The 13,976-nt window shown below is 52.5% G+C and overlaps 1 protein-coding gene across 2 annotated transcripts in view; it reads right to left on the bottom strand.

Annotated features, from left to right (window-relative positions):
• Nucleotides 1–225: 225 nt before the first annotated feature.
• Ptgis (prostaglandin I2 synthase) overlaps nt 226–13,976 on the bottom strand; it is a 31,286-nt gene continuing 17,535 nt past the window's right edge. The window contains exons 6-9 of one of the 2 annotated variants that reach the window (XM_050133257.1): nt 8,353–8,534; nt 1,820–1,988; nt 672–853; nt 226–406 (exon numbers count right to left, since the gene is read on the bottom strand). In XM_050133257.1, coding sequence (XP_049989214.1) covers nt 251–406; nt 672–853; nt 1,820–1,988; nt 8,353–8,534 — 689 coding nt within the window. In that variant the 3' untranslated portion in view covers nt 226–250. The remainder of the gene's footprint in view (nt 407–671; nt 854–1,819; nt 1,989–8,352; nt 8,535–13,976) is intronic. The other variant, XM_050133258.1, reaches the window with a different exon arrangement.

Below are 13,976 nucleotides of genomic sequence, written 5' to 3'. Positions count from 1 at the left end.
CCACATTTTAAAAACACAAACAGATTAGCAGACAGGAGTTGACTCTCTGCCAGTTTGGGATCTAATCCTGTAACCATTAGCCTGAGGCCATTAGTCAAAGCCACAGAGGCATCAGGTGTCACCGTACCTTGGTTACCTCCTGGGCCACATCCAAGCCCTGCCCTGGTCACACCCCACCAATGGGCTCCTTCCCTGCTGGGCCATGCACCGCTGCCCCCACACCCTGCCACCCCCATGCCTTGCCACCAGCTCACTGTTTGATGCTGTTGATGGCATAGTTCTTCCCCAGGCACTGATTGTGCCCTGCTCCCCACGGCATGTTGTAATTCTTCAGTCGTTTCCCGTCTTTGTAAAAATCTTTCTTCTCCGACCCGTCGGGGTTCAAGAATCGGTTGTATTTAAATACCTGAAACAAGAAAGTGATGTCACCCCACATAAGCCTGCACCAGGATGAAGGACTAGAGAGCTCATGCAGACTTGTCACAGCTGAGCATGATGGGAAGTGACTGGACAGGGGCTGGCTTTGAGGACCGTAGAGACGACAATTCCCAGGCGGCAGAGGGAGTGAAGATCACAGCAGGCTGCCACGTCCGGGATAGCTGATGACCCAGTCTCTCGTTTCCCCCACTCCCACAGTCCCTGAGATGTCCAACTCTGCCCCTGCTACTGACCTCAGGCTCCGTGTAGATTTCCGGGTCCTTTTGGGGACTCAGGAAAGGAAAGAGAAGGAGGCGGTCACCGCGTCGAAGAGAGAATTCCCTCCCATCTGCCATAGGCAAGGCCAGGTCTGCCATGACCTCGCGAGTGATGAAGGGGGCAGCCGTGAGCCGGAGGGTCTCATTTAGCACGCTGTCTGCAAGCGCGAGGCAGGAAGGGTTAGCAAGCTGACCTCTGGCCCACTGGACAAACAGAGCAATGGGCAGAGGGTTCACCTTGCACACAGTCATACAGCAAGGTGGGAAAAGCCAGGTGACCAAGTGCGCACTCTGTGGTCCCTGAGAAACCTTGGATGTGAGGGGCTATGGGAGAGTGGGAGCCACAGGGCTATCTGACACCTGTGGGGGAGAGTTTAGGGCTCAGTGTCTGATTCTACCTGCAGCATACATTCTCTTGTGGAAACAGTCCCCTGACCTTCATCTAGGGACCACACCCCTGTTTCCAGAAGTTGGACAGTTGTTCTACTCTTATTATTATTATTATGTATACAGTGTTCTGTCTGCATATATTCCTGCTGGCTATTATAGATGGTTGTGAGCCACCATGTGGTTGCTGGGAATTGAACTCAGGACCTGTGGAAGAGCAGTCAGTGCTCTTAACCTCTGAGTCATCTCTCCAACCCAATTGATCTACTCTTAGCTGGTAGGTTTAAGTTTTCATTGGCCAATTGGCCTACCCCTCTGAGCCCCATGTTTGGTTCTGGGTGGGCGGGCATATAACCTGAAAGGCCGATGAACACATTCCTGGGATTTAAGATGGGAATGCTGGATGAGAGGCTCCGCCTCCAGCTGCTGGCAGCTGGCCAGCCTCCATAGTCCAAGGGCACCCCAGTAGAAAATGGGGCTGAAGGAGGGAGAGAGACATAGTGCTGGCAACATTGTTCAAGCCCCTGGCTTCACCTGAGCCTGAAGCTATAGAGCTCAAGGCTCTCAGTTGCGTGACTCGGATTGAACCTCTTTTTCATCACAGCTCCTTCTGGTTCTCTGTCACTTAACACCACAAATCTCTTGAGGCCAGGAGGAGCTTTGGGTAGTGATCCTGGGCATGGAGGACACCGAGGGACCCTTGGAGGTACCCAGGTTAGCAGGCTTGATAATCCTACCTAGCACAGGCAGGCTGTCGAGAACCTTCTGTGGGAGGGTGCTCATCTCCGAAACAGGCTGCTCCGCTTGCCAGACAACGCGCTTCAGCTCCTCACGGACCGCCTCAAGGGCCTCAGGATTCTTGAGGAGGTAGAGAAGGAGCCAGAAGGCCGCGGGACCCATATTCCCCTGCAACAAGGAGAAGCCTGTCACTCACCAAATGACCACAAAGGCTCCTTGAACTGAGCCATGGTGCAGCGCTCAGCATGCCCGGTTCCCACACTGGCCCATCAACAGTCAGTCACTTCAGCCCCAGACTGCAGCCAAAATATGCTTGGAGTTTTGTTTGGTTGAGACTGGTACTTACTTGAAGAGCCCACATGCCAGCCTGACCTCAAGGGAAGCCCCTGGTCTGGGGTCACTTGGGGAAGCCCCCTTCAGCAGAACAAATTGCACGGCAAAAACACTAAGAATGCTTGGGGGTGACTTCACTTGGGGCTTGCCATGTTCCTCGATAGTTTGCACAGAAGAGGCATCTCCCTGCCCTTGAACTTGAGCTCAGCCATGAACTTGCTTTGACTAACAAGTAGCATAAAGTGGAAGTAATGGATAGTAGATCTAAGCCCTGGCCTTCAGAGACCATGTTTGTGTCCCCTTCCTTTGACTGAGCCTTTGGATCCAGGATGAAAGGCACACAGGGCACAGCTACATTGCCCCAGCTGGGCCAGTCTAGACCAGTCAGATCCACAGACCTGTGAGCTCACGTCTATCAGCACAGGCTGCCGGGTTTAACCAGCTGATAACAATAGCTATTCATAGTTTAGAAGACGAAATTTCCTTCCATGCTCCTTCTGTTCCGGTTAATCTCCCGAAGGAAGAGCAGAAGGGCAGTTAAAGGCCGTTAGCTTCTTAACAAAACCTTCCTAAAGAGAAACTAGGGAAATCAATGCCACGGTGTGCTCCAAGCCCAGAGAGGACCTGCCTAAACCTCTTCACCCAGCTCCTCGGCACCTCCCAAAGATGCAGACATAGATCCCGAGCAACCTCAAGCTGCAGGGAGGTTATCTCTGCCCTAAATGTGGCTGTAGTCAGAGACCCAAGCAGCCCCCTTAGACATCATCATTCCCAATAAGGGCTTGCAAACATAACTGCACCAGGCAGAGGATACGAGTTGCAGCCCTAACTCAGCACTCCCAAGTCGGAAACAAGCTAACACCAGTGGGAATGATGGCCTACCATGTGGTAAGTTGTTTAAAACAACAAACCACCACCAACAACAACAACAACAAAATCCCCGTTCCTTTAGGTCTGAAAGACACACAGGAGCAGGCACGCTGCAAGGTGTGGAGCAGGGCTCGTCTGAGCCACTGTGCGTGTCTGAGAGGGGTCATGTGAGGGCACAGACTGTCTTTAGGAGACGCAGGACCCCTCCCTGAGGTCACCTGTGGGACAGAGGCTGGGGGCTGGGAGGGTGAAGTGGCTGACTTTCAGTTGGGAGGGGTCCACATGCAGGTGTGTTCACATGTGGAGGCCAGAGGGCAACCTCTGCTGCGGGTCCTCGGGTGTTGCCCGCCTTGTCTTAAGACAGGCTGTCTCGGTAGGCTAGGCCAGCTAGTGAGCTTCAGGGATGTGGCTGTCTCGTCACCCAGTGCTGTGACCACAGATGTGAGCCTTCACGCCTGGCTTATTTTTCTTTGTAACATGGGTTCTGGGACTGTCACTTGGGTCTTTATGTTTGCAGGGCGAGCCTGTTACAATGGAGTCATCTCCCCGCCATGCCCCTAGCCCCAGATTATCTTTGTGTGCACGTATCTGCTCAACCTGCTTGACTTTCTTTTATTGTTGTTTTAATCTTCTTTTATTTTTTGAACTTATACTATAATGACATCATGTTTTCCCTTCTCTTTCCTCCCTCAAACCTGCCTTCTCGTACACTTCTTGCTCTCTGTTAAATATATGCCCCCCCCCTTTTTTACACTTCTTTTTAAAGACAGAGTCTCTCTACATAGCCCTGGCTAACTTAGAACTTGGTATGCAGACCAGGCTGGCGTTAAACCCATAGATGCACCCGCCTCTCCCCTCAGAGTGCTGGCATTAAAGGTGTGAATTCACACCTGGCCCCAGTTGAATTTCCTATTGGACGTACTGCTTCTAATGGATGCACTGTGGTATGTGTCCTGCACAGTTTATGGTGGTCTACCATGTTGTGAGGGTTGTCCACGTTAGAATGTGAAATCAAATAGAAAACTGGAGAGAGACAGGTGCATGGCCTTAGCAGCCTCTGCCAACTGCACAGTGTGTGTGTGTGTACATATGTGCACCCTGGCTTCTCCCCCCCCCCCGGGGGTCTAGCCTCTGTGAGCTTATGAAGGGCTTTCTGGTCTAACCTTATCTTGTGGTCAGGCTGAAGGCAGAGGCAGTGGTGAAACAGGAGGAGGATGCGGAAAGGAGGCTGGGCTGAGGGGGTGATGCCAATCAGTTTTCTATCACCAGGATCCCCAGAGTGGTGGTTGCCTGAGGCTGGAGCCAGCCTGTGCCAGCTCCAGACACCACCCCCAACCCAGCCCAGCCTGGACCTTAGATCTCAGTCTTCAGGAGCTGCCTCCTCCCAGGCCTTGGGATGCTGGGCTGTGTGCTACCTCCCCCAGCAGTCTCCTCCTGGCCTTGGGGCCCCAGTTTCACCCAGCTTTGAGAGGATCCGGATGATGTCTGCAGCATGTTCAATGCAACGGTCGGTCCACAGGAGAGCTCAGACCCAGTCTCCGATCCGCAATAGCCGCCGCAGCTACGGTTCCTCCACCTCAGCAGATTCCTTGGCCTCCTCATCCTGCCTCTCAAACAGCTATTTGTACGGGTATCTCCCACCTCCTCAGCCCCGCCCCCATGCCTCCTTGGCTGGCTCCCTGACTTTCCCACCCTTCCATCTGAAGAGCCCTTGGGTTGGGACCCTGCTTCTTTCCCCTTATCCCCAGTGCCACCTGTCCACCTCTGGGTCCCACAGGTCTGTCTTGGGCCCTACATCCTTACCCTGAGCATCTAGACCAGCCGCATCTCATGTGACCAAACCCCGAGCCTCTGCCTTGATTGCTCCCCCTACCATCTTCCCCGGCCATTAACAGTCCTTTCTCTCTCCTGGGCTCAGACCCAAACCCGACTGGATACTTACTGATCCTGGCTCCCAGGGTTGCACCTACCATGGGGGACCGCAGAGCCCGCCACCTCTCCCCTGCCCTCCACTCCACTTTCTCTGACCTAGAGACTGTGGTTCCCCAGCTTCCTCTTCCCCTCGAAAGCCCAACAGGCCACACTCTGCTGCTACACAGTCTTTAGGGGACCCACTTCGCCTGGAATAAAGCTCTCTCATACCCACGAGGTCTGGAGGGGCTCTGTGACACCTGCTGCCTCTCCACGACCTTTGCACCTATTCTCTCTGCCTGAAACTCTCATCCCAGAGACTCCCACGGTGGCTCACGCCAAACCTCTGCTCAGATGCCACCTGCCTACTGAGGTCTCTCTAGTGACCTCGCTGACTCCCCCATCCATTAACTGGGCTCTTCCCTGCCAGAGGCTTGCTCCACAGATGAGAACTTTCATCTGCCCTTCCCACAACTCCATACGCAGTTTCTAGAATGAGGCCACGCACGTGTGGAGCCTGATGCATTTCTGTTGCCGATGTTTCGTTTGGTTGGTTTTGGAAACAAGGTCTCATGTATCCCAGGCTAGCCTGAAACTCACTGTGTAGAAGAGGGTGACCCTGAGCTTCTGATCCTCCTGCCTCCAGCTCCCAAGGTCCCAAGTGCACAGGGGTGAACTCTAGGCCCATTTCTACAGATCTCTGTGGAAACACCTGATAAGCCTTTGCCACTGCCGGGGGTGGATCTAAAAGCTCCCTTCACTGTCACAGCTAACCCTGAGGAAGGGGCTGCATAGCTATTGTACAGATGGGTAAACCGAGGCACTGCAGGGTGCGGTGACTGACTTGCTAGAAAGGGAAAGCCATACCTAGGCCCCACAGCTGGCGTTCAGACTGTTTGACAATACAGCCCCCTGCCCTGCTGTCCCGATTCAGAGTCCTTTGGACCCTTCTGCTGGGAAGACCTGTCCCTACTCTTAGCCCTGCCGGAGGCCACTCCCTGGGATCTGGCTCTCGAGTGCCTGGCCAACTTCCTACTCTGTGGGCGGAGGTCATTTCCACGGGGGCTCTGAGGACACTTTGGAGCACCCTGTCCTTCTAGCCCATAAATATGTTATCAGCCCTGCATAGGGCCAACTGCTGATTAAGCCCTGGCCAGCCCCTGCCAGCCTTCGCCTGCAGGACAGTTAATAGCTCTGAGGACAACTAAAAATAAGTTGCCGGTCGATGGAGAGGAACCACCCAGGGACATTAGCCTGTCCGACAGTCACTGCCAAGTGGGGCCTAGAGAAGGTAAGGGGCTGGGCGGGGTGAGACCAGAGACCAGGCCTCAGACTCACTGCGTTCAAGAGGCTACACCTTTCTCACACGTCAGCGTTTGCTCCAGGGCCCCACGTCACTGACTGCCGTCTTAGTTCCCTGCATCTATCTGACTCTCCTGCTGTGTGATGTTTCCATTGCGTTCTGACAAATAAAGCTTGCTTGGAGTCAGAGGGCAGAGCCAGCCACTAGCTGACCATAGAGGTTTGGAGGACTGTAGAGAGAGGTCAGGAAGCGGTAAGGCGGGGCTGAGACAGGATCTTGGTCTTTTGGATGAATGAACGAGAGAGGTGGGAAGGGACTGTGGCTGCCCCTCTGCTTCTCTGATCTTTCAAATTTTTACCCTGATTTCTGATTCCTGGTTTTTATCGATACGATTAATTAGATTTACGCGTCATTCTCCAGTATCTCAGTGGCCAGCATAGCCTCCTGTTCCTGTCCTTAAGGGGAACCTTAAGATCTCAGAAATCAAGGGTGGAGGGATGACTCAGAGGTTAAGAGCATGCTCTGCTCCTTCAAAGGACCTGGGTTCAATTCCCAACACCCACATGGTGCTAACAACCATCTGTGACTCCAGTTCTAGAAGATCTGCCACCCTCTACTGGCCTCTTAGGTACCACACAGACACACAGACACACACACAGACACACACACACACACACACACTAAAATCTGGAACTCTTCCTAGCTCTACATCGGGACTCTTCCCTTGGTATGCTCGCTCACCTGGCTGCAGCCCGCTCAACCCCTTGGGGCTGCCCCTGGCAGGTTCCACTATTCATACCTGCTGCCTCCCCTGCCCTACAATATTCCAAATTCCCAGATCCCTAAGTCTGGCTCCCCTGAGCCTCCCTGCCGCGCCTCTGGCTGTGACTCCCAGGATGGCCCCAGTCCCAGCCGGGTTTCCCACTACAGTTCTCCTCCCCAGTCACTGAGTGTGGCTCCTGGACCCCAGCTCCCTGCCCCAGCCTGTCTGAAGCGCAGGCATTCCCAGAAGGACCTGCTGCAGGTCCTCGAAGGAGTTTTTCAGCAATTCTAAGAATCGCTGGTCTTCACACTACAAGAACAACCACGAAAAATGCCACGGTCATGGAAAGCAGTGAAAAGACGAGAACAGCGCCAGGAGAACGGAGACTGAGGAGGTGGGATGGCTCGGTGCCATGTCAGATGCTGACGCAGAGGCCCAGGCCAGGGTGAACCCTGAGTGACTCTTCTCAGCTGTTAGCTTGAGATGGGGAACAGCCTGGGAGAAGGAAGGGCTCTGCACACCTGTGAGGACAAACCTGCCTTACCCGAGGCAGCTGCGCTCCCGGGATGGGGCCTGCCCTGTTTGAGGGGACAGAGGAGCTGAGCGCAGACGATGTTCGCCGCTCTTTGATTCTTGACCACCAGTGTACTGTGACTAGCCGTCAACTGCCTGCCGCTGTGGCTTTCCCACAGTGATGGCCTGCGACCTGGAGCTGTGATTAAAATACCCGCTCCCTGCCTGAAGACACTTTGGTCGGAGTATCCCATCACAGGGATGGGAAAGTAACAAAAGACAGAGGCACCATGCCGCTGAGACCACGATCGCAGGGCTGGGCTAAGCCATCTAGTTTGATGTCAGGCATGGTCATGTGGGAGATGTTCTGATGTAAGCAGAGGGAAAGAGTTCGGTTATCTGCAATTTAGTCACAAATGGGACAAAAATCACAGCAGGAGAGAGGGAAAAAAAGGAACTGGGGTGCGAGGGGCTGGAGAACCAAGGTAGCGTGTACAGGAGTTCATTAAACTCCAGGTGAATTTCCTTGTCTACACCTGTATCTTATAAACTAGGCATGGTGGCACATACCTATAATCCCAGCATTCAGGAGGTAGAAGGAGGATCACATATTCAAGGTCATCCTTGGCTACATAGGAAGTTTGAGGCAAGCCTGGGCTACATGAAACCCACTTTTCTATCAGTCTGCCGTTTTTTCCATATGTTACCTATCATACGGACTGCCTGGTTACAAAGCTGCTGGACAGGACAAAGTCGCCAGCAGGCTGTGTGCTTACACCCTCGTGTGCTCACACCACCAGATGCATGTGAATTCCACACCTACACACCCATATACCCACCTGTGTGGCCCAGAGCTGCAGCACCAGGGCCCGGGCCTGCATTTCCTCCGACACCCCCATCTCTTCCAAATGCCTCACATAACTCTTCAGCCAGCTGCTCCGGTCAACCCTGGTGGCTAGTTGGGCTGGGGACAGCAGCTTCCACAGGCGGCCTTTGACACTGCATGCATGGTCTTTATCCCCTGCAGGGACAGAACACAGAAGAGGAAGGGTTTAGAGTCACCTGTAGGACAGGGCCACCCAGCCTCAGCTTTTCACAAAGTTGCACACTTGATACTCTGGGTGTCACTGGTGGGAAGGCTTGGGGTGAAGCCCTGTGAGACACCTTGTTTAGGACCCATAGTGCTTAGGAAAGGCATAAGAGCCTGTCCCTGCAACAGAGAACTCTCCATAGCAAGAACTCAATCGAGATTTAATAAATGTGTGGGGATCTCGGGGCCGCATAAGAGGATCACACTCTAGGCAACAGCCTCCCTCCCTGGGACCTGCGCGCACAAGACTGGCCTCAGCATACCAGAAAGAGCCGCACTGACCATTGGTGGGGACACAGACCTGGGCTTTCCACTCAACTTCCTCTAGAGCAGACAGGTAAGGTCAGCAAAGGAAGAGACCCCGAGGAAGCCATGTAGACCTGAAGAAAGGGGAGACCTCCTGGTTGCTGCAACCCACCCCCCAGGCATGCTGGAGCAAGTGGCTCCACCCAGGAAGACTCGGTGTTTTCTAAACAAGCCAATGATCCAGGTGTTGTGGAAACACATGTGTCTCTCTGTCTATTGTTCCTGCTGCTGGGGATGGAACGCACGCCATTGCGTATCTGAGTTGCACCCTGGCCTCTTTGCATTTGTGACAGTGGCACTGAAGTCAGCACAGGCCGTAAAAGTATCTCAGACTATCTGAAGGTCAGCTTTGCTTCAAGGACACCAGCCTGGACGTGCAGCAGGGATAGGAGAGGACCTCTGTCTACACAGGCGGTCCACAGGGGAGGGCAGTGTGTTTGAAACCAAGCCAGGCACCGAGGGTCTGTGTGGAACAACACCGCTGGCTTGCAGTCTGTGAGCTACCAGGCAAGGCTGGGTTGTTGACATGAATGCTGTACAGTGTCCCATCTATTACATCCCTCAGTGACACCACAGTGGTTGCCCATCTGGACCAGGGGACATGCCTGGCAACGCTTTTTGGGGAACTAGTCTCATCTTTACACCCCACCTCAGAGCATACACACAAACATGACATTCACTGGTCTCCAAAGTTATCCCAGGGAAGCTGGGCACCTCCTGGGGCTGCTGGAAGCTCTCTCACTGTGTGCCAGGTGCAGACCTGGCAGCCTCAAGTCCCAGGAGTTTGTGAGGATGGAACGCGTGGCTAAGCATAGGCTTATGAGTGTACACGTGTTGAGGGTGCGTGCATAGGCTTCCTAGTGTGCACATGTTGAGGGTGTATGCATTGGGTTACAAGTGTGCACGTGTTGAGGAGGGCATATGTGCATAGGTTTTCTAGTGTTGGGGGAGCATGCATGCAAAGGCTTTCTAGTGTGCATGTGTTGAGGGAGGCATGCATGCAAAGGCTTCCTAGTGTGCACATATCGAGGGCACATGCATAGGCTCACTATGCATGTATTGAGTGAGCATGCATAGACTTACTAGTGTACATGTGTTGAGGGTGCATGCATAGGGTTACAAGTGTGCACATGTCAAGGAGGGCATTGTGCGTAGGCTTACTGTGTGCACATGTTGAAAGGGACATGCATGCATGTGTATATGGAAGTTAAAGCTCAGTATTGGTCCCTGTCCACCTCCTTTCAGAGGCACTGTATCTGTCACTGAAGCTGAGCTTGCAGATGTGGTATACTGGCTGGCCAGCAAGTCCCGGGGATCCCACTGGAAAAGCTGTCAACCCAGTGCTGCCGTAGCCCTCTTTTTTATGTGGGCTCTGGGATCGGGACTCAGGTCCTCACGTCTGCGTGGTCAGCACTCTGCAGACTGAGCCATCTTCCAGCCTGGTCTTACTGTTTTTGAAGTCGGTTGGCAATTGTTTCAGACAATGGGTTCAGCTTCTTTACACCATTTCAGGCGGTGCAACAGTCCAGATTTAAACAGTGAGCCCATGGGCTCATCTGAAGCACACAGCTTTCCGGCATCTCCCACTATGCTTGGTTCTTGAGTGCTTCCAATGTCCTGGGAGCCCAGGCTCCAGCCAGGCTGACTGTGTGAATCTCCAGGTGAGATCAACATAGGGAGGATTTTACAAAGGGTCGCCTGACCAGATAGCCAGAAAAGAGGCAAAGAGCTCAACACAACCACAGAAATGTCTGCTGCCCCCGAGGACCAACCTGACATTTTCAGTCCCTCGTGCAGCCTGTGGCTGTGTGTGTGTGTACACATGTGTAGGCGGGCACACTCACATCTGTGTGCATGTGGAGACCAGAGATCGATGTTGGGAGCCTCCCTCTAGATCAGTGTTCTCAACCTTCCTAATGCCCCAACCCTTTAATACAGTGCTGTGCTGACCCCCAACCATAAAACTGTTGGTTGCTACTTCATAACTGTAATTTTGCTACTGTTATGAAATGTAATGTAAATATCTCTGTTTTCCAATTAGTCTTAGGCAATGCCCGTGAAAGCGTCATTTGACCCAAAGGGGTCGCGACCCACAGGTTGAGAACCATTTCTCTACTGCTCTCCACCTTATTTTTTGAGACAGGGTTTCTCGCTGAACCTCCGACTTGTCTTTTTTAGCCACACCTCACTGGCACATCTGGATCGAGGTGAAAAGTTCACCAGCTGTCATGGGTTTCATCCCCTTCTATTTCACAGATTTGGGGTCTGCTCTCATAGATGCCTTATGTATTTAATCAGCCCCTACTCTGGTCCAGCTGAGTTCTAGCTCCTGCTGTCAAAGGCAATATGGCCATGAGTATCTTTCTTTGGACCATATGTGTGTATTTCTGGAGGATTATTTCCTGGGAGAGGGAGCACAGGAGAAAAAAAAATCTACATTTGATATTTTGGTGGACTTTGCCCAGTTGGTCTCTGGTGCACGCGCCGCCCCACTCAAAAGGTCGGTGAAATACTTGTTTTCACCTGAGGGCAACTGTCCAACACTGCCACCTGCTGCGCACACTAGGAAGTGCAGCCATGAAAGGCTGGGCTCCCGTGGAAGAACGGACAATGAAGAAATGCTAACGTTTTCTGTAGAAGCAACTGGTGCCGGGATGGGACACATGTTTAACATACTGTATTTTTCCAACAAGACAAAGTGCGCATGCTACCTACTCTGCCACCTACCTGCTACATCTATGACAAGTGATGTCACCTATGTGAGCCTCAGTCTTTCTGTCTGCAAAGGGGGTTCTGTGACATCAGCCCCAGGGACCGCGTTAGAACATGAACATTCCCTATAAAGACGAGTGTGTGGGCGGCTCACAGAAAAGGCACGCGGAAGCCAGAGAAGCAGCATGATACCTCAGCACGGCAGGTGGGGAGGTAAGCAGGATGCCAGTGCCCTTCCTGCCCTCCAGATCGGCAAGAACTTAAAGACCGATGGCTGCGTTCTGACAATGCTGTGAGGATACGCAAGTGGCAGCATCTACCCAGCAGACGGGCAAACCAACAGAAAGACAGGCGGTGGCCCTAGGCCTTATCTTCTGGGCAAGTGTTTAAATTGCTCCATGGCTATGGGCACCTGTAATCCTAGCTCTTGGGAGGCTGAGGTAGGAGGACCCTAAATTTAAGACCAGCCTGGTCTGTAGAGTGACCTGGTTTCGAAAAAAAAAAAAATCAAAATGAAGCAGAAAGAAAACATATTTTTAAAAAAATACAAAGATGTGCTGGGTGGTGGTGCACACCTTTAATCCCAGCACTTGGGAGGCAAAGGCAAGCGGATCTCTGTGAGTTCAAGGCTAGCCTGGTCTACAGAGTGAGTTCTAGGACAGCCAGGGCTATGCAGAGAAATCCTGTCTCGAAAAAACACAAACAAACAAACATAAGATGTATCTCAGATGTGACCACACTCAGCCTGGTTGACGGTCAGAACAAAAGTTCTCAGCAAGTGATGCTGCTACAACCTTGGCCAGCCCTAACCGCCACCTTCTCAGATGGTGCCACCCTCCCCATCTGACACAGTGAGACCACAGAGACATGGGGAGGTGAAGTCCAGAGTCTGTCTCCTCCCCTCCTTTCTGCTGTGCTACACCACCACAGCAGGGGACAGAGAGAAGTGGCTGGCTCAAAGCCACCAGCAGAGGAGAGATTCCGGAAGACATGGCTCTTCCGAGCCTCTTCATGGCTCCCATCAAATGTACACTTGGCTTGGTCTCCTTGAGATCTCTGAATCCAAATGGACCACCATGATCTGCTGTGGGACAATGGTTTAACCCTATAAAGATTTGTTTCTTGTACTTGTTTAATAAAATGCTGATTGGCCAGAAGCCAGGCAGGAAGTATAGGTGGGGCAACCAGGCATGGAGTAGAGATGGGGCAAGGAGAACAGGAGAATTCTGGGAAGAGGAAAGCTCAGTTCTGCAGTCGTCATCCAGACACAGAGGGAGCAAGATGAAAATGCCTCGCTGATGAAAGGTACCAAACCACGTGGCTAAGATGGACAAGAATAATGGGCTAATTTACAATGTAAGGATTAATTAATGAGAAGCCTGAGCTACTAGGCCAACCAGTTTATAATTAATGTGTGTGTGTTTCTTTGGGGCTGAATGGTTGTGGGGCCGGGTGGGACAGAAACCTCTGTCAAAAATGGTCTGATATGAAATGTGTCTCCAACACGCTCATGTGCTGGAGGTTTGGTCCCCAGCTGGTGGCATTAAGGAGAGAGCGCTGGACTGTGGGGACACTGGCCTGATGGATGGGTTAATGCCCAACGGAGTTCCCAGCCAGAAAGGGCCAGTGGGAGCGGGGACCTGGAGGCAGCAGGTCATGGGATGTGCCTTTGAAGGGGGTGCCTTTCCCCCCAGACACTTCTTCCTCTAGCTTTCCCCACTTCCTGGCTGCCATGAGGCAATGCTGCTGCCCCCATCATGTTCAGCCACACCTCAGGCCAACAGCAATGGAGCCATGTGGCTGTGGATTGAAACCTTAGGAAACCAGGAGCCAAAATACACCCTTCCAGCTTTAAGATGTTTTCCTTGGATACTTCATCATGGATTCTTTTATAGTAACTAGTTAGTTAGTTAATTGTTTTAATTTTTGGCTGTTTGAGGCAGGGTCTGACTATGCAGCCTCGGCTGTCCTAGACCTTGCTAGGTAGACCAGGCTGGCCTCGAACTCACAGAGAACTTCTTGCCTCTGTCTCCCAAGTGCTGGGACTAAAGGCGTGTACCACCATGCCTGGCTCTTGTTGCTTCTTAAGGGAAATACCATCCAGTCTTTGCATAAAATCTGTAGTAGTTTGAAAGAAAATGGCCCCCCAAAGTGAGTGGCATTATTAGGACGTGTGGCCTTGTTGGAGTGGGTGTGGTCTTGTTGGAGGAAGTGTGTCACTGTGGAGGCGGGTTAGAGCTCTCATGTGTTCAAGTTATACCCAGTGATACAGACCACTTCCTGTTACCTGTGAGTCAAGATGTAGGACTCAGCTACTTCTCCAGCACCGTGTCTGTCTTCAGGCTGCCATGACAC

This window comes from Alexandromys fortis, unplaced genomic scaffold (assembly GCF_014885135.2).
Source record: "Alexandromys fortis isolate MF-2015 unplaced genomic scaffold, M_Fortis_MF-2015_v1.1 scaffold_556, whole genome shotgun sequence".
Taxonomy (NCBI): domain Eukaryota; kingdom Metazoa; phylum Chordata; class Mammalia; order Rodentia; family Cricetidae; genus Alexandromys; species Alexandromys fortis.
This window is presented reverse-complemented; position numbering and strand designations above follow the sequence as displayed.